Source organism: Gymnogyps californianus, chromosome 4 (assembly GCF_018139145.2).
Source record: "Gymnogyps californianus isolate 813 chromosome 4, ASM1813914v2, whole genome shotgun sequence".
NCBI classification, from domain to species: Eukaryota; Metazoa; Chordata; class Aves; order Accipitriformes; family Cathartidae; genus Gymnogyps; species Gymnogyps californianus.
The window spans coordinates 64,649,374-64,674,853 of record NC_059474.1 but is presented as its reverse complement, the minus strand read 5'-3'; the positions used below and the strand labels follow the sequence as shown (position 1 = coordinate 64,674,853).

General features: G+C 47.6%; 3 protein-coding genes across 8 annotated transcripts in view; 2 read left to right on the top strand and 1 right to left on the bottom strand.

Annotated features, from left to right (window-relative positions):
- Positions 1-579: 579 nt before the first annotated feature.
- Positions 580-12,980, bottom strand: ENOPH1 (enolase-phosphatase 1). Its single transcript, XM_050895363.1, has 6 exons — positions 12,801-12,980; positions 8,885-8,986; positions 7,921-8,123; positions 4,366-4,498; positions 3,956-4,079; positions 580-2,864 (listed from the first exon to the last, which is right to left on the bottom strand). The coding sequence occupies exons 1-6, from the start codon at positions 12,882-12,884 to the stop codon at positions 2,725-2,727; spliced, it is 786 nt and encodes a 261-aa protein (XP_050751320.1). The 5' UTR covers positions 12,885-12,980; the 3' UTR covers positions 580-2,724.
- A 524-nt stretch (positions 12,981-13,504) lies between these two features.
- HNRNPDL (heterogeneous nuclear ribonucleoprotein D like) overlaps positions 13,505-25,480 on the top strand; it is a 15,568-nt gene continuing 3,592 nt past the window's right edge. Inside the window, exons 1-9 of one of the 5 annotated variants that reach the window (XR_007766456.1) lie at positions 13,510-13,656; positions 14,156-14,324; positions 14,413-14,574; positions 14,854-14,985; positions 15,103-15,217; positions 16,050-16,217; positions 16,425-16,522; positions 16,904-17,007; positions 17,698-17,966. Coding sequence is in view for 4 of the 5 variants with exons in the window: in XM_050896605.1 (XP_050752562.1) it covers positions 13,568-13,656; positions 14,156-14,324; positions 14,413-14,574; positions 14,854-14,985; positions 15,103-15,217; positions 16,050-16,217; positions 16,425-16,495 (906 nt within the window). In the remaining variant the exon portion in view is untranslated. Of the gene's footprint in view, positions 13,657-14,155; positions 14,325-14,412; positions 14,575-14,853; positions 14,986-15,102; positions 15,218-16,049; positions 16,218-16,424; positions 16,523-16,903; positions 17,967-25,480 lie in introns of those variants that run through there. The other 4 variants (XM_050896605.1, XM_050896604.1, XM_050896602.1 and 1 more) reach the window with 4 other exon arrangements.
- Positions 19,817-25,480, top strand: part of HNRNPD (heterogeneous nuclear ribonucleoprotein D) — a 10,456-nt gene continuing 4,792 nt past the window's right edge. Inside the window, exons 1-3 of one of the 2 annotated variants that reach the window (XM_050896601.1) lie at positions 19,817-20,089; positions 24,005-24,173; positions 24,989-25,150. In XM_050896601.1, coding sequence (XP_050752558.1) covers positions 19,902-20,089; positions 24,005-24,173; positions 24,989-25,150 — 519 coding nt within the window. In that variant the 5' untranslated portion in view covers positions 19,817-19,901. The remainder of the gene's footprint in view (positions 20,090-24,004; positions 24,174-24,988; positions 25,151-25,480) is intronic. The other variant, XM_050896600.1, reaches the window with a different exon arrangement.

Below are 25,480 nucleotides of genomic sequence, written 5' to 3'. Positions count from 1 at the left end.
TTGTCATGAACATGGCTCCTGTTTTCCTCCACGAGTCAGGCTCAGCTTAGGGTTGCATCTTGCCTGAGCTGCAGGAAAATAAGCAGAAATTAAAACAGTGGCAAAGGGCATTTGAAGGGGAACTCGTACCGCACTGTGGCATTTCTGACAGAGAAGGAAAAGGCACGAGGGCATTCGGTCTTCTGCAAAGGTCAGAGGCCTCTCCTGAAAGGAGCAACAGTTGAGAAAAACTTCTGTCAAAACTAGTGTAAGTAGAAAGCTTTCAGTCAGCCCTTTACTTTATCTTCTGTGGGCCAAAATTTGTTCTCAAGCAGTTGTGTTATAAATCCAGAGCATCTCCAGCCAACGGAGGGTTGTCGTTGGACTGCTGAAGGCCTCCTCCTTGTAGCTGTGTCATTAGTGGGAAGCCTTCCTGGAGGGACGTGCTGAGGGTGGCCCAAGGGCACAGCAGGGTAAGGCGCAGGGCTCCCCAGCAGCCCATCCAGGGAGCTCCTCCTGGGCGAGGGCAGGAGGGGACAGCCTGGAGAAGATGCAGGTGGGGATCCTCTTACATAGGCACACACACTCAATGCATATGGAGCACAAATAGCGATTTGTTTTAAGGGTGTTTTACTGTAAATAGTCCACTGTGACTTTTTTAAAAAATCAATTACTACTTTCAGTTTATCATTTTATATTTTGTAATTTTATCAAAGGAAAAAAAAGATTATGTTTGTGATATTTTTTTTTTCTTTCTCTCCTTTTCCTATATGCAATCCAAACTGAACTTCAGGTTTTTGGTGATAACAGTACATTTCTTAAGAGTATTTCTAACAGCACATTTCAGTACAACTAAATAACAACTGATACACACTGAAACATGACCATTAAATAAAGTGCTTTTATGGAGAAAGTGAGTTTTATTTTTGTCCCCTACCCCATGCATAGCTTTCTGATGGCAAAGGCAAAACAAAAGGCGAGTATTTACAGTGTCATGATTAAAATTAACACTTAAGGAAGCCAGGGACTATTCAGTCATGCAGATACACATATTGTAACAGTGCTAATTAGCAGGCTCTTTCTAGGAGGAGGGTCACACTCATTACACAGCCCAGAAAGGCATCCAGATAACCTGCCTCACAGCCTTACGTGCTACCATCAAAGTTTTAGAAGGGCAATGCTGGCATGATGTGGTTTCCTCCCAAAATGCCTGTCTCTTGCCTGTTCTCTACACAGCAGCCTCCCTCAACAGTGATAGATGGAGGTTTAGATCAGAGCTCAGGAAGGCAACACACGTGTTAGTATTCTACTATTTCGTCCGTCTGTGAGGGCAAGCTCAAGTGCAGCTGCGCAGAAATGAGTGAGTAGCAAGTGACACCCATGCACGAAGTCCCAGCAGCAGGGAACTGGGGTTTCAGACTGCCTCTGCCTCCACTATTACGAGGTATAACCTAGCTGTGGCTCTCACTCCTGCACCACCCCCACTGAGCCCCTACTGAAATTGTAAGATGGTCAGGGAAGTAATACAGCTTCCTTGGCAGGACAGGGTTGTCTGCCTTAAAGAAAGGACCGGGGAGGGCAAAAGCAGGGGAAAAAAGTGTTCACGGGTAAAAAAAAGAGATTTGCCTTTAGGTGCTGGGATCACTGGTGATAGACAGGAAGGCTAAATACTGGGATGGAGCGAACACAATGAAAGCAAAGTTGTGTTTTTATTTACTACCTTAGGAAAAGCTCCATGACTGACTGATACAAATTGGCACAATTTAGGTAGGGTGGGTGAAAAGGTCAGGGTTTTAATTCTCAGTAAATGCAGCAGGATGTGTCCCTCAGGAGCAGTTGTTTGTCAAGGCTTGCTCACAGCTGACCAGTACTATGAACGTGTGACAGGGTGATGTTGGTTACTGAGAAGGAGCTCCACAGGTTAGTGCTAAGGGAGATACTTCAGAAATGTGGTGAAGCTGACTTTGGTGTTCAGCAAGTTGGATCCCATAGCCCAGCATCACAATGCAGCAGCGAGGTGGGTCTAGAATTTAATTTTTAAAGCTGTATTTACACATACTCTACCTCATTCTGGTAGGCTGGCTGTGTAGCTCTAAGCAGCTTCCATATGCAAGTTGTACTGTTTTGTACCTAGACCTGCTGAGGATATAGCCAAGATTTAAGTTGTTCCTGGTCTAAAGAGCTTGCCTGCAGCAAGGGCTGGCTTTTTCTGTGGCAGCCCAAACCTACTGTATTATAGCCCACATTTGGCATTTTCCTTTGGGCATCCTAATCCCCCTAACTTTGAAAGTTTTGACTTAGCCAGCAACCCCATCTGCAGGGAGAAGCTCATATCCCCTCATGGTCCACGGAGGTCCCTCTGGGACAGGGGGACATAAGCCTTGTTTGCAGACTGTTTCTAAAAATGATGGAGCTCGTGGTGGGGTGTCTCAGCACCAGATTTCAATGGGTTAGTCTGAAGGAAGCATTCCCTGAGCTAATTGCTAGCTGGGAAAGGGGAGGAACAGCAGGGCTCATGGGTGCTGCTCCTCGCCCTGTTCCCAGCTCCAGCTGGCTGCTGCAGGCCTCCGTCCTACCGCACAAGAGACCCCACACCATACTCTCCATCCATACCTGCCTGCACTAGTCGCAGGTCCAAGACATGATGTGGGTTTGGTTTTAAATTCTGATTATGGACAAAATTACCTAACGTTACACAAGGACAATTCAGGTGAATCACAGTCTTTTGTGAATGCACTGTTTTCCCTAAGTGGAGGAAGGCAGGAAAAGTTCGGTGAAAGATGAGATGAGGCTGTAATATGATTTCTCATCGTCTGTCAGTCCTGCATTGCCTGGTCTGATCACCACAGCCACGTGAGTATCCGCTTCCTCGGCCGCGTTGGCTTCTGAAACAAACAGAGGTGGGGACAGTGGAGATGAGACGTGCTTACCGACCTCTCCACATGAGGGTCTTTAAGGCTTGATGATGCCCCAAAACACTGAAGTGGTTTTAAAGGTTGAGACTGAGAGAGCAGTGTTTGCACATAGCACTGCAGGGCTCTAGAGAGCGACCAGCTCCTGCCAGACATGCTGTGGATGACTGTAGCCGCCACATAATGCAAGCGGACAGGAGCTGGCTGACTCGCCATCTCCTCCCCTCTCCCAGCTGATGGCTGTCCAAGGCACCGTGCAGGCAGCACGCACCGGCAGCTCAATTCCTGTCACGAAGCTGGGCTGTGGTCGGGCTGTGGCGTTAGCAAGTCCAACACCCCCCACCGGGAGTCACTTCTCACAAGCTTCCTTCACTCCCCGAGCACAGCAAGAGGCCACAGAAGATGATACAGGGAAAAGGAGGTAACTGCAAGCTCCCACCAGCTCTGCTGCCAGGGCTGGGGAGGAGGGAAGTCCCCTGCTGCTCAGCGTAGGGACTGAGCTGGCTTAGACTGAGATCACAATCCAGTGCCATTTCTGCCAGAAAGACGTTTGCAGCAAAGGCAGGAAATTAAATTAGCTTCCCGAGCCTGGCTTTCCAGGGCTCAAGTCTTGGTGACCAGGAGCAATGTTTTCCTGCTGCTGAACACAACTGTAAGTGGCTCAAAGACCCAACTACCACGTGTGCCATGTAGCAGCACAGCAGACATCGTCTGTTCACCCGAGCATGGGTCACGAAAACCACTGACCCTATTTGTAAATGGGGCATGCCAACCGCTTCAGCAAATGCTCCACTCTGCTTTAACAGTCTCTCCTTGCTTGCTGGTGCAAGGGCAGGTTTTCTACTTGACCTATTTTCTCACTGCAGCACCGCTCACAGATATCCCACTGCTGTGTGAGAGCCTGGATGTGTAAGGATGGAGATGGCAGCAGCTAGGGGGATGCCACCAAAGCAAGGTGGTCTGCAGCATTTCTGGGGTGCTTGTGACAAGTCACCAGCACGTGTTTAAAGAGCACCTGCCTCCCTTGCACAGGCAAGAGCCACCAGGACTGGCAGGCTACCTACCTCGAGGGACATCCGTCAGGAAGAGGATGTTGTTGGTGGCACACCCAATACTGGCAGCAATCCTTCTGTAGCTCTCACTTTCTACCTTGGGGCCTATTTTGGTATCAAAGTGGCCGTCAAAGAGCTGAAAAAGAGAGAAAAGCAAAGGCAGTTCCTGAGTGCCACCTGAAGAGTAGGGCTAAACCTTGCTCCTGAATGAGACATCCCCTTTCCTTTCTACTGCAGTAACAGGGGGCCAATGCAGCCATGCTAGCATACTCAACTGGCTGAGCTTAACTCCCACGAGTCAAACCCACTGCCCCACCTTCCTGTCCCAGACTCTATTCACGAAGCCTTACGGCAAGGGCAGTTGTGGGAGGGAAGTGCTCTGCAGAGGGAGAAGCTGTAAGGAAGGTGATAAGGTTATCTACCTCTAGGATATCACCTTCTGTAGAGTATCCAAACAGAAGCTTCTGGGCTTCAATGCTGCCCGAGGAGTAGATATAGACCTTCATCCCCGCTTCCCGCCACTTCCGGATGGCTGGAACCACATCCTCGAAGATTCTGGAACAAAACAGGGCAGCAGGTAAGGGCAAATCCAGAGGCACCTGGAAGGACCCCTTCAGCCAGGCACTGTGACAACTGTCCGTTAGTTTGCAAGGGGACTTCATTCTCAAGCTCTGGGCTTCTCCAACCGGGGAGTCTATTTCAGCAGTAGATGATATATTCTTAGCTCCAGCCAACTGAGCAGCTCATTGACTGCTATGCAAACAGCAGCTCTGATGAGCTGTTTCAGACATTTGGCAGGAGTTTTTCCAGCCCCTTCATTCTGGAGAGGGGAGAAAAGGTTGGGGAAAACGGCATCCCGCTGCTTTTCTCTGTGAGGGAGGAATAAGGGGGAGGACAGAGAAGACAGGCTTTTGCATCCTGAGTCCCACCTGCCTTGCAAACTACAAAGGTTTCCCTGTTGGTAAGAGCTATGGCCGTAAGCTGCATCCATATGGGGCAAACCCATCCCACAGGTCAGGCTCTGACCATGTGTAGGGAGGAGCTGAGAGGAGGTTGCAGCTGCAGAAGCTAAATGAGCAGCACTGTACAAACTGTTTGAAGCCAGACAACAACTCGGGAAAGGTGTGTCCCCTAAGGGCCTGAGGTCAGAGCTATTCTATTCAGCGACTCGGTCAGGCTGTACAGTACTACCCGTGGGCCAGATATGTCCCTGGCTTAACCATACCACAGAGGGTGAACCAGCTCCCATTCACTATGCAGCAGCATCCCTCCCCTTATTCTTCTGGCCTTGCAGAGTGCTGGGAAGGCAAGATATCGGTCTAGCAATGGGCTGACGAGTCCCAAAAAGAGAGCTCCGTCTAACTCCTGGGTAGTAGCCGCCCAAAGACAAGCCCAGCAGCGGAGAGCAAAGCTGTGAGAGAGGGAGGACCAAAGCCAAGGCAACTGCTGCGTAAGGACATGTCTGTCTGTTCCCTCATACCCTTCTCATTTCTACCACAAGACCTCTCCAGTGCTGCACTTACATGTATGTAAAAGCTCTTTGTATGTAAAGGACATTTACAAGATGACCCATTGTCCTGGTTTCAGCTGGGACAGAGTTAACTCTCTTCTTATTAGCTGGTACAGTGCTGTGTTTTGGATTTAGTGTGAGAATGATGTTGATAACACTCCGATGTTTTAGTTGTTGCTAAGTAGCGCTTATCTTAAGCCAAGGACTTTTCAGTTTCCCATGCTCTGCCAGCAAGCAGGTGTGCAAGAAGCTGGGAGGGAGCATAGCCGGGGCAGCTGACCTGAACTAGCCAAAGGGGTATTCCATACCATGGAACGTCATGCCCAGTATATAAACAGGGGGGAGTTGGCCGGGCGGCGCGGATTGCGGCTCGGGAACTAACTGGGCATCGGTCAGTGGGTGGTGAGCAATTGCATTGTGCATCACTGGTGGGTTTTTTGTTTGTTTTTTTTTCCCTTCCTCCCCCTCCTTTTTTGTTATATTCCTTTTCATTACTATTATTATTATTATATTTCATTATTACTACTGTTAGTATTATATTTTACTTTAGTTATTAAACTGTTCTTATCTCAACCCACAAGTTTTACTTTTTTTCCCCTCTTTCCTCCTCCTCACCCCACTGGGACGGGGAAGGGGGAAGCGGCTGCGTGGTGCTTAGTTGCTGACTGGGGTTAAACCACGACACCCATGTACTGGGGGAAACTGAAGGCTAGAGGATGCTCAAGAGGGACAAAGTGAGCCTGACAATAAGTCCCTCAATAATACATGTGATGGTTGATAAGGAAAGGCCACAAACAGCCTCAGAAGGCAAGGAGGGGGTTTGAGTTTGATATGGCCGAAGGATGGAGAGAGGAGCTGGAGGAGACGTGATCCCCAGGGAACCGAGTTTTCATCCCAGTCCAAATTAGAGCCTTCCCACCTGCACTGCACAGCTCTGTGTGACCACTTGGGCCAAGGCCCAAAGGTACTGCCCAGAAAAGGGATCTGATCACCTGAATGCCTGAAGAAAGAGGACTCCAAATAGATGCAAAAGGAGGTGTTGGACTGAGTTTTGCAGCCTTGTAGCAATCAGGTGGCCCTTTCTTCATCTCTAGTTTCTTGGTCATCTGCTCAGGGCCTTGTTATGTATTTAAAAAAAAAAGTTCACTTTTTTTCATAGTTAGTTATTAAATGTCTCTGGTGTCCGCTGAAAATATTTTGAGGTTGTACAGCATCTGCAGAAATTCCCGGCCACCCTCATGTTTTCAGGTGCCAAGTTCAGTGCCTGGATTTCAGACACTGATATGCCAGATACAGTTGGGCAAAGAGGAGACTTTAGAGATCTCACTCCTTGGATGCTGCCAAGCAGCAAGGCTAGCTCCACAGTTTTTGGGCCACTATAAGACAATTAGCCCTGTTTTTAAAAAGAAAACCAACAGGATGGCTGTCCCTCTTGATGTGCTTTTGGGTTTTGTTGCTTTCTCTGGTGGATATTCACATTTTTCTGTGAGCTCTTTTTCTTCTTCCTCATTCTTCCTTTGGCAAAACACTTTGTAAACTTAAGGGTTTGTTTTACTTCCTTAGGAACTTGAAATGCATAGTTTAACCAAGCATCTCTCGACCTAAATAAGAAGATCAGGCTTAACTCCAGCTGTCCCTACTTATGCACCCTTGTGTTGTGGCTGAAACATAAAGAGGAGCCTGAAGACAAAAAGAAGTGGAAAGGCAGGAAACGTTCAGGTAAGAGACAAAGCAGAAGGAAACAACTGAAAGGACCTGACCCTGCAACCCCGGCTTGTTTAGGCTTGTTCCAAAATGTGAATGCAATTCAGGGATAAAAAATGCAAGATGGAGAACTGTAAGAAGTTCATACTTGTGCTTCAGTCTCTTAGTTTACCAAGAAATCTCTGCAGAGAAATATTGAGACATTTTCTGAATTTTTAATGCAGAAGATAGTTGTCCCAGATGAATGTTCCGCCAGTCGTGGGAGCAGAATCGCCCCGTGTCACGCCTCCATTACCTTGTTCTGTTTCTCAGACCCCATCTCCTTTACGGACCCTACCCAGGTGGCTTGAGAACTGGCTGTTCCCCAGCATGTACCTGCTGATTATTCCTTAAGGAGAAACGCTCTCACCCACTTGTCATCTTCCCAGTGGGGACTGAGACAACTTGGTCGGTCCTGAGGTTACTGTAAGCTTTTGGTTCCCTAGATCCAAAGCTCAATGGATTTGTGTTTCACTGCATGATCAAGTTTGAAATGAAGTGTCTGCAGTTAGTTCCACGACAGCAGTGGCCTGGCTTAAGCCATGACTGAATGTAAACATACTGGCTTCTCCACCGAGGTAGTAATCCTATTTGCATTTGTACATGGGGCTGTTTCCAGGAATAGCTTATGCAGCTATTCTGCTAACAGATGTCTAGGAAAGATGCACCCCATACCTGCCCCAGGTAAAGGGGCACACAATTACTCACACACACAATTACTCACTCTCCTTTGACGTGCCCTGTTGCATAGGCTGCCCTCCACATGTGACCCTGCAGCTGCTTCAGTGCTGTGGTCTTCCTGTCCAGAGACATCTGCCAGTGCACATTGTCTACGACCGCCTGGATGACCCGCTCCAGCTCCTCTTCTCCACTTCCACTCTCCAAAGGGATCTGCACAGCCCCGTCCAAGCTGGAGTCCTCCTGAGCCTGGAAATCATCCATGATAAAAAGAGGTGAGGGAAGAGGTGGAGTGGCCTCAACATCTCAATTTAGGAAAGGGGTCTAACACCTGCATCAACGCACCTCTGTGCAGGACGTATAGCTTCAACTGCTTTTCACATGAAGGGTTACAACATTGTTTGAATGCTTTTCTCAATGGGAAATTCAGACTTCAGTAGTGTCTAGAAACACTTGCTTGGATTGTACTTTCCAAACCCAACAATTAGCACTACTGTAGCTGTATTGTAAATACTCCAATGAGAATTATACTTGCTTAAGTATTTACTTACTGAAATTAAGGCAAAGAAGCAAATGCATCTGTTGGCTTCAGACAGCCACAGGTCTCAAATTCATGCCATGTCCCCATACAGAGGCAGGATATGCTGCCCTGTGTGGGACAAGTACTCTGACATCCCTCTATGCTGCTTCCCAAACAGGCGCCTGGAAGCCACAGGTGGCGGATTCAGCAAGATGGGCACAGTGCAGGCATGAAGCTGAAAAGCCGTGGTTCAATGCCCGCTTGGGGGCTGTGAAGACCAAGGTGAGCTGAGGGAAGAAGCTGAGCTGCTGCCTACCAAGCACCAGCCCTTCCCCGAGCACAACAATCAGCCCGTCAAGGCAACCAGATTCTGCAGGGGGGCAAAGAGAGGTATGGGCTCATGTTGCGTGATTGGGGGAGTCTGAGTGACCTGAAGTCTCAGGCATGCTGTGAAAACCTGGAGAGACACAGTGTAGCTCCGTTACTTAACCTGTTTCCTCAGAAGTCCGACATCCCGCTGGCACTCCTCCTCCTCCCAGTGAGCGCGCAGATACTCCTTCACATTGTCTCTGATGTAAGGGAACAAGGTCTCCTGGCAGCACACAAGAAAAAAAGGCAGCTCCTTTAACCTGGCAGAGGTAAGGCTGACTTGCTTTTTAAAGCAACCATTTGCACATGCTGGTGTGTATGGTTATTTTTCCCGCTCAGGCTTCCCCTACAGTACAGCAGCTTGTGAAACTGCCTGCCAAGGGCGTCTGCCTGGTTGCAGGCCAGAGCCAACCTGGGGCCAAGATTAGTGCAGATGGATTTTTTGCACAAATGCTTATGTAGCTGCAACTTTTAAATCCCGGGATGGAAAGGTGGGAGATAACTTTTCCTGGGCTTGCCAAAAAATGTCTCAAATGGCAGAGATGTGACCCCAAGTTCCCATCAGCTGAGGAGTACGAGGCTGACTGTGTATGTACTCTGAACTGACAAGTTATACTACTCTATTTTTAATGGGGCGCTTGTCCTAACGAAGGTCGTTCTGAAAACACATCTCAACTTCTCACCAGAGCTAGAGGACCTTTTTAAAAACAAAAGTCTAGTCCAGTGACACTGAGCTCCACAGGACAGTCCTGCAAATGAAATGAAACGGGGTTAGGTAAAAGTGCCACAGGAGAATTACAAACCTTACCAGAGAACCCAAGGGCAACCAGAAATAATTACAAATTGCTCTCATTAGTGGTGTTTCACAACTGAGAAGCCACAAGCAGCTCCTGCAACAGCATCTCTGGGTGCGGGAAGAGCCTCAGGACAAGGGGAAGGGCAGGGAGCTCCTTCCTTCGGGTACAGAACCGAGCTTTTCTTAACTGGGAAAAATTTGGGATGGGGAGGAGATGGGAGGAAACTAACCTGAGCTCATCTCTCCTCAAAAAATGGCCAGTGATATTTTTCTCCTCACTGTAGGTCACCTGTAACTTGTTACTGAATTAAGAAAATGCTAGTCCTGAGAGCGTGATGTGGTGGCAGAACTGTAGGATTTTCTATTACTCCAATATTGTGTTTTCCACGTTGTGTATTTTAAAAACAATGTAAATTTAGGGGAAAGGAAAATCTCTTAAATGCCTAGAAAATTACCACAAACTTGTCTAGGGAAATCAACAGTCTTGCAATACCCCTGGTTACTCTCTCATTTCCTTTATTTGAGCTTAGTTGCTTTCAAACTATCTTTTAAATCATGGAGGAGATTAAAGAGTATCCACTGGGAAATGCAACCAACCTGCTGACTTGGTTTAACTTACCTTACAACTCGGATGTGAAAAGGCCCCAACTGCTTTCCAAAATCAGTGTTTCGTGCTCTTGTGCTGGCAAAGAAAAACTTCCAAACAGGCTCCGAAAGCACAGTGTATTCCGTGATTCAGTGGATTTTAACAGGGTAAAAGCCTTGGCCCATTGGCAAATGCATCGGCCTGCGGTCCACGAAGGGACACCCATGTGGCAGCTGGAGTGGTGGACAGTCAGTGGGACACACGGTTTATGGATGTCAAGGGTGATCCCAGGCAAAGATGTACTAACTTTAAAAGGCCATGAGTTTGTGTGGAAGAAAGACTCCTTGCATCCTGCAAGGAAATACCTCCATCTCTGAGACTTCAGCTTTCAGCAAAAGTTGGCAGCTGCAAACTCTTGAATAGGTTTAACCGGGGCTGTTACTGACGTTTATAAGTTCACCCGCTTCTCTTTTATCTTGGCTAGCGGGAGACCCGAGCCTGCCTGTGCACAGCTCCCATCGCTCTGTCCATCTCCTGTGCATGCCAGGGAGATGGGCGCTATCACCCCACCACACCACCGGACAGCTGGGCTACTCAGTGATGTCCAGCCCCAGATGTGGCTGCCTCAACACAGCTTGGCAGGATGGAGAAACAGCCATCAGCAAACACAGCTTGACAGCCCTCCTAAGCCTTCACAACTGCTCACAGCAATGTTAAACCCAGTATAGAAAGGGTGGTATTTTTACTGTCAGTAGACACCCACGTAGCATGCTGTAATTAACACTTGTAGGATTTCAAGCGACCAGGGTCAATTTTCCTCTCAACGTCCATGCAAACCGTCACAAAGTTCAGTGACAATCTGCTCTTTTACAGGAGATCTGGCAAATCCCAGGGGATGTAGTTTATCAAATTACATCTCTCCCCTGCCACCTACTTTTCCCTGCGAGGGTGGACCCAGCAAAAGAGAAAACTTGGTGACCTCTAACTAGGGGCCACCAAATATTCTCTTTTCTGGTATCTCTCCTTAATCCACCTGTCAGCTGGCTCATTCTATTTCCTTACTTTGCATATTCAATAATTCTAATACTAAAGAAAGCATTAAATAAAATCCTTTAATTAAAGAATAAAATGCCTGCAGAACCAGCAGTGGACCTTTTAAAGGGAAATAGAAGTTATGGAGGTTAATTGAACGTCCAAGTGAAATAACTTGTTTCAAGCATTTTCAGGATTTCCAGCAAACTGAGTTTTATTGAGAACCATAACTCATTTGGCCTCCCTGCAACAGAAAGACTTTGGGTAGGAAACTGTCTCAGGTGTATTGCATGTTATTTGCATGACAGCAAAACGGATTCAAGGTGGATATAACCAACTTCGTTGCTCTGTTAGATGTTTTGTAAGAAATCTGAGCTGTTCAAACTGTTTAAATTGAAAGATATCGAGGGGAGGGAGGCAGCTGTAACGCCATCTAGACCTGAAGTTTCTTCAAGAGCACTGGAAGAACATGGACAGGAAAGATGTAGGCCATGTTATTAATCTGTTAAAATGTGTTAGCAGAAACACCTAGAAAGCCTGGCAAGAGCCTTCACCGCTCCATGCATCATGTGGGTCACAAAGCACCTTCGTAAACTACCGGCAAAAAAGATCCACCAAAAGCTATAATGTCTCACAGAGAAATAGAGATTAGTGGCAGGAGCAGGGATAATTCTGTTTGGTGTCTTAAATACAAGCAAATTGCTCCCTCCTGTGAAGCACACGAGCCTGGTTAGGGACCAAAACCTCTCGGAGAGGAGGAACCCACAGCGGTTGGAGAACTGCAAATTTTAATAGCGTATTTACAGCGTTTGTCCTGATGCCTCCTGTTGGCCTCGCAGACTTCCCAGTCCCCTGGCTTCTGCACCTAAACCAACATTTTCAACAGTCTTAAGCCTTCTCCTAGGCAAAGGAAGCCACTCAATACATATTTGCTGTTAGTACAATCCTCCTCATGTACACTTGATGCGCTCTCTGTGCTACCCTCCCCCTGTACTGGTCCTGTGCATGCTGGACGAAGGACATACATCTCTGGTGACACTGGAGGCATCTGACTGTACCACCCTTTTGAAGGGAAAAGGCAGCGGATAACCCCGAGACAGTACTTCAGGCTCTCTGCAAACTCGGGTGAGGTGCTGCAGCTCCAGCCATCTGAGCAACAGTGATGCTCGAGGGCTTTTCCTAAACGAGGCTGAGAGCACTCCAACTGCCCTATATCCATGAAAAAAATGATTTACTGAACTGCCCTGGATCTGAATAGTTCCCTGTTCTCCTGCCCACAAAAGAGGCAGGCAATCGGTAAGACGAGATGTATTTTCTTGTGAGCATTATTCAGAAAAAAACACTGAAAATGTGTCACGGTTTTACGCTTCTGGAGGAAACTCAGGCCTGCCCTCCGCAGGGCTGCAGCCCCAGGAGAGGCGCTTCCCCCTCGCAGGGGGGCCGTGCCAGCGAAGGGGACTTGCAGTCACAGAAATCTGGACGGCGCAGCGTGCCCCCCCCCGGCTGCCAGGGCTGGGGGAGATCGTGATAATAACGGCGATGCTAACGGAGCCCCCGCGGCGGTGCCAGCGGGGCTCCCGGCCGCGTGGGGAGGCCGCTGCCGCCCGCCCCGCCGGGTCTCACCTGGACGAAGGCGATGGGGGTGGTGGTGCCCTCGATGTCCAGCAGGATGGCGCGCACCTCTGCCGGCACCGGCAGTACGCCCATGGCGGCGGCGGCACGTGGGACGCGGGGCGCACCGGTGGAGCGCGCCGGCGGTGGGTGCTCCGCCCTCCGGCTGCGCAGGGGGCCAGGCCGGGCCGGGCCGGGCCGGGCCGCCGCGGATCGCGGGAGGTGAGTGCGGCGGCGGCGGGACCCCGGCGGCGCGCAGCGCCGTGCCGGCTGTGCCCGCCCCCGGAGCGCCCGCCCCGCCCCGCCGCCTACTAAACGGGGTTTCTGGGTTGCACGTTACGCCCCCGCCAGCCCCGGCGCCCGTCTGTCCTGGTCTCCCTGTCCCCGTCCAGGGCAGCGACCCCCGCCTCGCCCCAGGGCTCGCGGCGGGAAGGGCGCGGCGAGCACGCGGAGGGGCGAGGCGGGCGGGGATGGCGGCTGCACGGTGCACTCCCGGCCCCGCGGCAGGGCACGGCTGTACCGGCGCCGCACTCGGAGCGGCCGGGCCCGGGCCCGGGGGGAGCCGGCTGCCCGGCGGCGGGCGGGTGCTGCAACCCCGCCGGAAGCCGCCAGGGGCGCTGCGGCGCCGGGCGAGAGGGCGGCGCTGATTGGCTGCCGGCGCGGGTATATAAGGGCGGCGCAGGCGGTGCCCGGATCTCTTCCGCCGCCATTTTCTCCCTCGCGCGGGTCTCCGCTGTCTCCACCGCTCGCCTGAGCAGCCCCGCCACCCTCGCTCTGCCATGGAGGACGCGACCGAGATGAGCGGCGGCCCGGAGGAGTTCGCTGAGGGCTCCAAGATCAACGCGAGCAAGAACCAGCAGGACGACGGGTAGGGTCGGGGGGGCCGCCTCTCCGTCTCCCTTACCCGCCGTCCTGGGCCGCGCGGGGGAGGGGGGGAGGCGGGGCGGGGCCTCCCCCACCCTACGCCAATGGCCGCGCCCGCCTTTGTGTCCCGGGCTGGTGACCCAGTTTCCGTGGGGCGGGGAGGGGGGGCTGCCAATCAGGGGGTGTGACGTCACCGGCAGCCTATGGGCGCGTACGCGGCTGGCGGGCTCGGGCGGGGGGGACGCGCAGACCCGGCCCACGTGTAACGGCGAGGCCGGGCTGGGCAGCCGCTGCGGCTCCGCCGTGCTGCCCCTGCGGCCTGGAGGAGCGGGCGCGGCTGTCAGGCCCTGCAAGCCGAGCCGGGTGGCGGTGGCTTCCTGATCACCTTTGGCTTTTGGCCAGCACGAGCGGGCTTGCTCCGTGCTCCACGCGTGCATTTGCACCCAGCAATGTGTGTACCCACGTGTATTTATGCGTATTCGTATGTACTTCTTGCGTTTCAGGAAAATGTTTATTGGAGGCCTCAGCTGGGACACCAGCAAGAAAGACTTGACAGAGTATCTCTCTCGGTTTGGCGAGGTTGTGGATTGTACGATTAAAACAGACCCGGTCACTGGGAGGTCGAGGGGGTTTGGGTTTGTGCTCTTCAAGGACGCTGCCAGTGTGGAGAAGGTGGGTGGATTTCTTGTGGAGCAATGGCATAAAGCCTGCCTGTGTCGCTGTAGTGATCTGAGACTTTGTTTCCTTGTGTGTTTCTTAGGTGTTGGAACTGAAGGAACACAAACTGGATGGGAAATTAATAGATCCTAAAAGGGCAAAAGCCCTAAAAGGGAAGGAGCCACCAAAAAAAGTGTTTGTTGGTGGGCTGAGTCCAGATACATCTGAAGAACAGATTAAGGAGTACTTTGGCGCTTTTGGCGAGGTATAGTATAATGGCATACAAGAACAGCTCTGGTTTTCAAGTGCAGTGTTGCCTCTGTCTTAAGACAGAAGAATTTGTGAGGAGAGAGCTGGCTCAGGCTTACATAAAACTAGGGATTGTTGAAACTGTATGCATGTTAATGATTCCATAGTGTGGTGATGTGCTGATTTATAGCTGTCAAAAGTAGTCAGCATAGACATTGGACTGCTGAATGGTTCTGGTAGCATGAAGAGTTGCTTACAGATTTCATGCGTTATTGATGGGTACTTTTGATTTCAGATTGAAAACATTGAGCTTCCCATGGACACAAAGACAAATGAAAGGAGGGGCTTCTGTTTTATAACATACACAGATGAAGAGCCGGTAAAGAAGTTACTAGAAAGCAGATACCATCAAATTGGTTCAGGCAAGGTATGGAAGCTCTTGTTTTTAGCATGTGAAATAGACGATCTCTGTAGGCTTCCCTGAAAGCAACTCGCAAAACGGTGTTGAAATTCTTGATAAGTTAAAGAATTTCTGTCTTTACAGTGTGAGATCAAAGTAGCACAGCCCAAAGAGGTATACAGGCAGCAGCAGCAGCAGCAGAAAGGAGGAAAAAGCAATGCGGCTGGTGGACGAGGAGGTGGAAGGGGGCGTGGACGGGGTGAGTGTTTTGGATGTTGAAATTAAGGTTAATGCTTAAGTGTCTGTACCAAACACTAAGGTGTTTGTAGATATTCCAGGTTTTGGGCTGCATGCAGGTCTCGTGTTTAAATTGAATGTGGAAAGTAGCCTGTTAGTAAATAGTATTTTGGTGGTTGTGATTGCTTGTGGAAGCTTGAGAATCTCTGCTTGCATTCAAGTGGTGAAGTGGCAAGCTGGATGTAGGGTACTTTTGTATACCCACAGTTGACAGCATAGCTAAATGGATAGTGCAGTTATCCTTTCACGTGAAGGGATACACTGTTAGTTGACTCATAGGCAAGAAACCGTGAGCTGTTTGCTAAAGAGGAAGACAGTCACTTTGCTGCACCTTGCAAATAAATGAGAAGCAATCAGCTGTTATGTCACAGGTTAATTCATCTTAATCTTAAAAAGTCAAGCAGTCACAACCAACACAATGCAGTAAAGCTGATCCTGTGGTATAACTTGGTGTTCAGGCAATTAATGATCCAAAATGGAAGTTAAACAGCAGGAGCTGCTGTAGTGTATGCCTTCAGTGTTGTGTTTTGTTTTTTTCCTGGCTGTTTTATGAGCAGGACTACCTGCTGTCTTTCTCTAACATTGTGGATGATAAGATCTTATGACCCATCTCTCATATCCAAATGAGATGCCTTAATTCTTTTTAGAAAATTATTTTTCTTGGGAAAGTAAGAGGATTCTTCCAGGTAATAGTTCTGGCATAGAAAGCTTGCCATAGAAAGTTAGATGAAGTGGCATAGGAGAGGAGTGAAATAATAAGTTCTGTAACTTCTAAATGCTATACTTGGTTTCAGGTCAGGGACAAAACTGGAATCAAGGATTTAATAACTACTATGATCAAGGATATGGAAACTACAATAGTGCTTATAGTGATCAAAGCTACAGTGGCTATGGAGGGTATGACTACTCTGGGTACAATTATCCCAATTACGGATATGGGCCAGGATACACAGATTACAGTGGTAAGTGGTTTTGATCTCATTCCAGATAATAATAGCATGCATCTTTAAACAGGGGCCTCTTTTAGTTACTTGTTCTATAACACCTCTTAGTTACAGCACGTGGCTCTAAAAGAGTAGCCCTGTTGGTGTACTGTACGGGAACAGTCTCCTCAGAGTGTCAGATCTTAATGCTTTTGGGTTGTGTTCCCCCCCCCCCGTTATCTACAGGTCAACAAAGCACATACGGAAAAGCATCCCGTGGTGGCGGCAATCACCAAAACAACTACCAGCCGTACTAAAGCAGTACCTAGTACTTGAGGAAACAGGTGTGTACATGAGTGCAAGGTCTGCTCTGAGTATGTCTAATCTAATTTAAAGATCAATAGACAAATGAAGAGTAAAAACTTGCGTAGCATGACTTTTCCTTTAATTAAGCTTTTGTTAACTTAAAAAATATTTTTTTTTAAAACCAGCTTTGCCTACAGTGTCTATAGATCTTTAACTTTGTAAAAACGTGACTTTATCTTCTTTAGTACTTCAGAAAAACATAAGAGTTTTTCTGTTTTGCGTTGTGTACCAGGTGGTCTAGAGGAATAATTAAACTTATTAGAAGTATTAACAGGTAAAGTACTGAAATGGGTACAACTTAAGGAAAACAAGAATGTTGTCTTCTAACTCTGACATTATACCTTGTTTGTACCCGCCAGCGGGAACTTCATTGCAGGCCGTGTGTCACCCTGACCACGTCTATCTCTGGGGTCGCACGTTGCAGGCAGAGCGCAAGGCATACACCAGAAAACGCTGTCCTGTGGTATGGTCTCTTCCAACTTCATGTACCAGCGTAAAGATTAAAGTGGAAAACTTCAGACTTTGGCTTCTTTTTTTAATCTTTTTGGAGATTAAGTGTCTTAACTTAAATGGTTTTTTACAGGAGTTAAAGTACATAAATGCCTTTACAGCTTAATCATTTGGTCTTCTGTTTAGTGTTGTATTTCAATTGTGGAACCTCATTTTAAGTGTGCATTCTTTAAGATTTAATGCTTGCTTTTTTCTTTTTATAGCTAATAGTGAAATCTGCAAACCAAAACGAACTTTTAAATCTGGAAAAACATTAAAGATCATATGCACGTGGACTGTTTGAACTAAATCGACCTGACTTGTTTGCACAGCAGTCATTTAGATGTGAATAAACAAATAATCGGAAACCCTTTTGGCAGTGTTTCAGTGGAAAAAAAACTGATCCAGAGCCTGATTAATAGTCTAAATCAGATGTGTGTTGTTCTGGAACAGCTTCCTAAATGGGCTGAATGGCTATATTTGGGAAGATAAATTACTGATGGGTAACAAAACCTCTTGTGTTACCTTAATAAATATGCATATGATCTTTAACAGTGAAGAAAGGAATATATAGAAGACTTAAAGCAGTTCATGAAAATGGACCTTTTAACGATTCTTGTAGTAACTTGCACAGATCTGACATACATTTTGTCTTGATTTTTAGGTAGAGATACTGCAACAAAGCCATCTTGCAGCGCATCTTGAGTGAATGGAGGGTGGTCTTCGTGAGAGGAAATTACTATTTTGTAAAAGACTTTTAGTGTATGACACAACTGTGTCCAACTGTACATAGTGGCCGACTAGTTTTCTTTTATGGTTTTTACTTTCTTTTTGCCATTCATGTTATGACACAATGTGGACTTGTGTTTATACAAACTTTATTTGTATAATTTCATGTTAAAGGATTCTCTAATAAATGCTTACTTAAGTGAATGTGTAGTCTTGCTGTTGGCTGTCAGCTTACAGTGTTGTAACTATACTATAGAAGGGCAGGTACCTTTCTGGAGATGATAAATGGCTCAAGACAAGGTTATAGTATATACAGGTCAGTACAACCCACTCCTTTTCCTGACCTATCTTAAGAGAGCACCGTAGTGCCTTGAGTTAGCATCACTGTGGAAGACAGCAGAGTTGCCTCCTGTCAGCTGCAGAAAAGGAGAGAGTGGTCTGTGGCACAGTACTGCCAATTTCATACAGCTCAAGGGAGGGATCTAGAACTACAGCAGCACCTTTTTGTATGCTGATAGCCCAGCACTGCTTGAGGGGTTGGAAGGTGAGATCTATATCACCTTTCAAGGTTTTTCAAGCACTTAGGTTCTAGAATACTCAAGGCTATAACTTAATTACTTCCCTAGAGCAATTGCTCCCTGTTTATTCCAATTCCAAGCAGGAGATAAGTTTTTGAACTTTAGGGTCAGCAACTAATTTCTGTACAAGTTGGGATCTATTCCTTCAAGTTAGATCCTGTACTGGACTCTTCTCAACTGGATCAGAAAACAGGTTTCTCATATTGTGTGTGCTAGCAAGCAACATAACAAAAGCCTGAACGAATCGTTGCCAGAGAAGGGAAACTGCTTTAATCAGGAGGTGGTTTTCTGAATAGGAGAACAGCTGGGATGGGTAAGTAAACATACACATTTTGCCTGAGGCCAAATGATTGCAGCAGTCTGCCTTAAGTTTTTTTTTCTCAGCACAAATATTTAGTCATGCATCAAAAATAAACCTTGCTTGTTAGAAAAGTGAAATGTGAGTAGCTAATTCACAGGGGAGACTGGCCTTGCAAACTTTTAAAGGGAGTAATCTGGGTAGAGGTTTCTAAAAGTTTCCAAACCATAATTTCAGTGTTTTTCTCTCTGAGGCAGCTGGGTATCTTATTTTCTTCTCCTGTCATACAGAAGAGCTGCATACCATAATTGCTATGGGTTAAGCAGTTACTAGATCTGGGGAGGCTCCTGTCGTCTTAGCAATTAGGTTGAATGAGAGAAGACTCACTGATGTCACTGGCTACAGACTGAAGAAACAGCACATGGCTGCTGGGAGAAACTACAGCGGTATGTGACTTTGTACTCCCAACTTTTCCAGAGTGCAGCTGGATGCAGAAGCTGTCCTTACCAGCAGTGCCTCCGGGTGGCTGCAAGCATTGCTTTACTTTTGCCACTAGGACATGGCTTTGCTATTACACTTGTTTATTAATATACAAAAAAAATTTGTCTAAGAGTCAAGTGTTACTTCAACCTGTAGCAATTTATGTTTTAAATTTAAAAGCGATTTGGTTGGTTGGGGTTTTTTTGTAAAAGCTTCATTTCAGTACCTTCAGGCACTGGATGCTCCAGGGGCTGTCCGCAGATTGCGAGGTGCCCAGGAGCTCAGTACAGGCCGGCCCTGCAGGCTCAGGTCCCCGCAAGGCTCGGAGAGCCGCGTCGGGCAGGTGCCTGGCAGCTGCTGGTTGGAGAGCGGCCTGGTCGGCCTCACGACGAGCCGCCGTTCGCCCCGTGCCCTGCTCTGCAGTGGCCACCCGAAAAACCCAAAAGCGCTGCGGTTGGTGGAAGGCCGCCCGAGGAGCGGCGCGGTGCTCACGGGCAACGGTCACCAACCGACAGCTCCAACGGCTGCGGGGACGGCGCACCGCCGCGCCGGCTCCCCGGGAGGCGGTGTCATGTGACCGCGCCCGCCGCGCTCCTTCCGTCCGCCATTTTAGGTTGGGTTGGTGGCGGCGCCATTAAAAAAAGCGAGCGAAAGGGGGAGGCCTCGGTGCGCTCGTGTCGTCGCCGGGGCCGCGAGCGGAGCCGGGGCCTCGGCGGGGAAGCGGCAGCGGAGCCGGGGGCGGCGGGCGGTCGCCGGCCGGCGCGGGGCAGTCGCAGCGGCGCCATGTCGGAGCAGCAGTTCGCCATGGACTCGGCGGCGGCGGGCGCCGGAGGCAGCTCGATGGAGCCGACAGAGCAGCCTGAGGGGCTGGCGGGGGCTGGGGCGGGGGGCGCCGACGGGGGAGGCGGCGGCGGCGGGATCGAGTCGGAGGGAGCCAAGATCGACGCCAGCAAGAACGAGGAGGACGAGGGGTGAGCGGCGGGGGCGGCGCGGGCGCCCCGCGGCTTTTGTCTCCTTGGCGGCGTCCTGCTGGGGCGGGCGGCGGGGTCCGGCGCCCCTTGGCTTGGCCTGGCCTGGCCCGGCGCTTGCCGCTCTGTTTGTTTACTTGGCGCTGCGGCGACGTCACGTACCGGGCCGGGCCGGGCCGGCGGGGGCGGGCCAGTGGCGGGGCTCGGGCGGGCGGCGCCGCTCGGGCACCTCCGCCTTCTTGTTTGCCGGGAGCACCGGGGCGTGAGGAGCCGGGGAGAAGCCCCCGCGGCGGGACAGTGACCGCCGTGAGCCTGCCCGCGCTCTGGCGGTGGCGGGCGGGCCGGCCGCTGCTTGCCCCGGAGCTGGCGGCTCACCTGGAGACTGTAAACCTAAACGCGACCGGGGGGGGCCTGGCGTGCTCTTGGAAAGTGCAGCCGGGTCGGTAGCTGGTTTGCTCTTCGGCATTGCAGGGAGTTGGGGGTGATACAGCGCTCTGGGTCGGTTTCGAAATTAGCGAGAGCGGCGCTGGCATGGACTTCCAAATGCTGTTGTCAAGTAGGGAAAGTTTCGTGCTCCTGTCAACCCAAATCATATGGCAGTTGGTGTTGACTGGTCCTGAGGGGTACATCTGGTGTGATGTGTGCCAAACTACAAACTCTTTTTTTTTTTTTTTTTTTGAGGATGTCTTTTCTGAAAGTTAATAACTGTAACTCAATGTAGCTGAATGCTCAGGTTGCAATCACTTAGTGTTGCCCTATGTTGCAAACATAAACAGTATGTCAGTTGCGTGTCAGTGAGAGGCATGAGGCACCTTGACTTCTTTGCAACCTAAACCATTCCTTCTCTTCTCATGAAACTTGCTGTGAGGAAGATTGCTTTAGGTGACAGCTTAAGAATAAGGGCAGCTTTTAATCTTTTAAGGGTCTCTGCCTGATGCTTGGTATGGGGCAGTGTCACTTTCATATAGCAGGTGAAATTCACATATAGTAAATCCAGGTACAGGACAGGCTGCTGCTGTATGCTGTCTCCTGTCAGGCCAAGAAGAAACTCAAGCTGCAGGTCTGTTTTTGATCAAGGCAGAAAATAAACTGGATAAAGGAACACTAGCTACTGTGTCCTGTAGAGAGTTGCTGCGAAACTTTCCCAAGTGTCTTTTTCCTTCTGTAATAATCCAAGATGTTGCTGGGAGCAGAGAGAGAGAACAGGAACCTTTTCTGAGTGTTTTGCTAGGGTTAGTGAAAACTTAGAATGTTTTTGTTACTTCTCACCTGGTCTTGATGGCTTTAAGTACCTTTGCAGGTTGTATATTTGTTTTACTTTTTGCCCTTGAATACACACCTATTAGAGTTTTCATGAGGAAGCCCATCTTCTTTTGAGTCAACACAGCCTAGAAAAAGTTGTCACTGAGTGGTGCAGTGACATTAGGCAGTGATTACATGTAGCATACATTGACTTGTAGTTTAGTTCAATCGTTTTTTTGACCTGTCAATTCTTATGGGTAATGCTGTACAGGAAACAAAGTGTTTTGACAGCCCTCTTCGTAGTTGAGGGAAAACAGCACATCCTTGGTAGCCGCTGGATGGGGGTACGTCGGTGTTTCCTTTGCATTAGGAATTAGAGACAATGTCTTCAGGAAAAAACGGTACGCAGGTTCTCATACCCTCAGATCTCCTCGGTGAGAACTGTGGACTTGAGAAATCCACATGTTGGCAACTGCCAGGCAACTTCCTGACTAGCCTGTTGGAGGAAGGCCAAAGCCACTAGTTGTGGTGATGTCAGTGCTCTGTTTAGCTAAGTTTGAAGTTTGAAAGCTTTCCCAGTACACTTCTGGTAACTTATTTTGGAAAACTGTATGTGCTGATGTTTCTTACACCAGCCAAACTGTGTTTCGGGAAATGTACATATTTTACAAGCTTTTGACAGCACTGTAAAATTGCGCCTTAATTGTTTCTTGCGCTCATGTTTCTGTTGTAGCCTTGATCTGACCTCAGTTTTGCAGTGGAGCAGTAGTTTGTCAACTTCTGTAGAGGCAAGCTGAAGCAGTCATGTTTTTCTGCTCTGTAACTTGACTTACAGATGCAGTTATTGCATGGTGCGAAGAAAATCCTTCAGAGGGCTGTCAGTTTCAAACTGGCGTTCTTTGTCCTGTGCTTAGTGATACAAAGTAGGGTTTTGTATGTTAATGTCGATTATTTGTTAATAACTATAAAACAGGTTTTGTATGTTTATGTTAATGGTTTGTTGATAACTGTAAAACAGGTGTTTTGTATGTCAGGTAACAAGTGTATGTTTGGTAGTAACTGCTAGAGTATTACTATCCTACTATCCCCCATGTGTCAGAAATAGGATGCTGCATCCTCTGTACGTGTTCCATTTTGCTGCTTAAAAAAACCTCACAAAACAAACAAAAACCTTAAAGATGGTTGAACACAAGGGCACAAAGCATCCTTTGAATTTCTATCCGTACTGGTATGAGTCTGCTGGTTTACCAGTGTGGACCATTTTTTCCATATTGGTGCTGAAGACTATAAGATGTCACACTAGAAAGGGCTTTTGGTGCTTTGTTGAAGAGAGATCTGGAACTAATGGGAAAAGTGGATAAAGGGATGGGGAATTGGTGCTCCTGTTTATAGACTTCAAGACTTTTTGTAGAAACATCTGAAGCTCCTGAACCCCCTCATCTGTATGGAAGTTGGATATGTTTGTCAGAAGCTGAATGCTCTTGTTAATTCTGTAAGAACACAGCTAATTCAACAGAGTTAGTTCACATGAGCAGCTTTTGATTTGAGAGAGTTTGTCTTGTGCAAGTACAACATGATTGGCAGAAATATTTGTGTGTGGAAAGTTAAGGAGTTGGAAACGTGCTACAGTGGTTTTTCAGGTTTTCTGATAACTGCGTGTGATTGTGGAATAAGTTGGTACAATGAAAATGGACAAAGCTGTGTAGAAAGCATGTTTATAGATCATAATGGATCATACTTTTTGTTTTGAGCGTGCTGTAAAATCTTCTTTATTAGTATTAGAAGAGATCATCTCAAATCAAATCCTCTTTTGAATGGGTGCATAAGCCCTATGCCTAATAACTAGGAATGTTTCATTTGTGTGCATATTGGCTTGATTTTTAGTTGATGCAAATCATGAAGTGTTTTCTCTTGAGACACAGCAGTTCTTGATTTTTTTTTTTTTTTTTTTTTTTTTTTTTGGTGGCTTACTAATGTGCTGGGATGGTCATGATTTGATTCCAAGCTTCCAGTGTGCTTTTGAAAATACAAGTCATGATCAGAATTATCTGCTGTACACATTTGCCTAGCAGCACTGGTCCTGTAGGTAGTATATTGGGAAGATGTTCTTGTGATAATATTGGATTATGCCATGTGTTTATATCATGGTTTTGGGAGGAAAGATAAGTTTTGACTATCCAATACTTTGCTTTTTTACTGCTTTCTAGGGAAGGGGACTTGACTAAACTTTATTTGTTTTAGTTTACTATTATTGGCATATGTCTAGACTAGTACATAAATGCTTCTGTTTAACTGCACTGCCTTATAAATCTATTCTGCTTGTGTTTGTTTCATAAGCAGTTATGTGGAGGCTCCACAGATAACTAAATGGAATTAAGCCTGTGGTGGGGACGCAAGGAAGTAGTAAAATATCTTTTTGTCACTCTTTGTAGTTTCTTGGGATAGCAGAGTAAGCAGCTGCAGTGGAAGATAGTGCAAAACTTTTGTGTACATGTAAGTCTTTATCTAATCTGTCCAGGATCATTTAAGCAAGTTCTCAAAAAGTGCAGGCCTGTGTGTGTAGTATCACTGATAAAATTCTGCTATTTCTTACATTAGGTAACTGAGCTCATAAAGCTTGACAGTACAGGATTTTGGGTAAGACATGTTAACAGATTAACCATCTTGTCTTAACAGGAAAATGTTTATCGGCGGCCTTAGCTGGGACACTACAAAGAAAGATCTGAAGGACTATTTCTCTAAATTTGGTGAAGTCGTAGACTGCACCCTGAAGTTAGATCCCATCACTGGGCGATCGAGAGGCTTCGGCTTTGTACTCTTCAAAGAATCGGAGAGTGTAGATAAGGTAGTATTAATGTAATGAAACAACATGTTCAGTTTTAGGTAGCAAATATACAGCACTCAGATGATGGTATGCGTAGTTGTTTGTACGTGATCTGTTAAAGATGATTCTGGGATACAATATATTTAAGATGCTTATTGAAATGTTTTTTTCCTAAACAGTCTTACTCATGATGCAGTGACCAGGACCAGCAGTGATTCCCAAAGTATGGCTTTGGGTACTTACAGGGGAGTGTACTGCAAGCCACTGGACTTGAGCACTTGAAAAATACTGTATATAAATGTCTGCTGCCTGCTACTGTGAAAGCAGTAATTTACAAAGAATTTCAAGTCTTTGCATTCCAGAGCTACAACATGAACCCCTAGAGTAGAGCCAGTGGCTTTGATACATTTGGGCTTTATCCAAGCAAAAATTAGCTGTTAACCTTTCTGAAATGCTATTGACACAGCACACTGAAAAGTTTTCACCTTCATTGACCTTTCGTGATATCTGAAGTACAGATTCTTTGCTTCATGAGGTTTGAGGATGGGATTGTAGAGTACTTTCTGAGAAATGTTACTCTCTTACTACCCTTGGGCGATACGTGGCTCCAGGTGACTCTTGAAAGGCTTTGTCAGAACTGTCTACGTCAGTGGATAGTGATCCAAAATCATGGAACTGTTTGGTTTTGTGCAACAAAACATTGCTGTAATCAAAGTATTGAAATTGAAGCGATAGCATTAACAAAAACTAAGTATAAAATAACTGGGCCTTGCTCAAAACATCAGTGAAACGTTTAGCTTGAACCACGAGTAAGATCATGTTTTAATTTTCCACAGGTCATGGACCAGAAAGAACACAAGCTGAATGGAAAGGTCATTGATCCAAAAAGAGCTAAAGCTATGAAAACAAAAGAACCCATTAAAAAGATTTTTGTTGGGGGCTTATCTCCAGACACGCCTGAGGAGAAAATAAGGGAATATTTTGGAGGTTTTGGTGAGGTATGTGGTGAAATAAACTGCTTATACTTGTAGAACTTGTTCTGTCTTCACAAATTTAGTAATAAAAAGCAGCCCCCAAATGCAGCCTGCATGGACGCTACTGTAAGCTTAATAGCCAGTAGTAGCTCCATGTGTCTTAGTAGTCAGAATTTTAATGACAAGGGTATTAATTACAGACTTTGAGTTGCATAAACTGGGTTAATGGAAGGAGAAGCTGGGATAAATCAGAGTCAGGAACTGATTCATGGAATGTCTGACAGTCTTGACTGGGACAGGCATGGGAGGCAATGTTTTTGAGCATGCTGCTTTGGTCAGTTGGGTGAGATGCTC

What these genes read in the sequence shown, in the direction of transcription:
- ENOPH1 (XM_050895363.1), bottom strand. Translation starts at nt 12,884, where the DNA reads ATGGGCGTACTGCCGGTGCCGGCAGAGGTGCGCGCCATCCTGCTGGAC. An exon ending in ACAGGGCACGTCAAAGGAGA is followed by an intron (nt 4,499 to 7,920) that starts GTGAGTAATTGT and finishes GTTTTGTTCCAG; the next exon opens with AATCTTCGAGGATGTGGTTC. An exon ending in CAGAAGGTGATATCCTAGAG is followed by an intron (nt 4,080 to 4,365) that starts GTAGATAACCTT and finishes TCTCTTTTTCAG; the next exon opens with CTCTTTGACGGCCACTTTGA.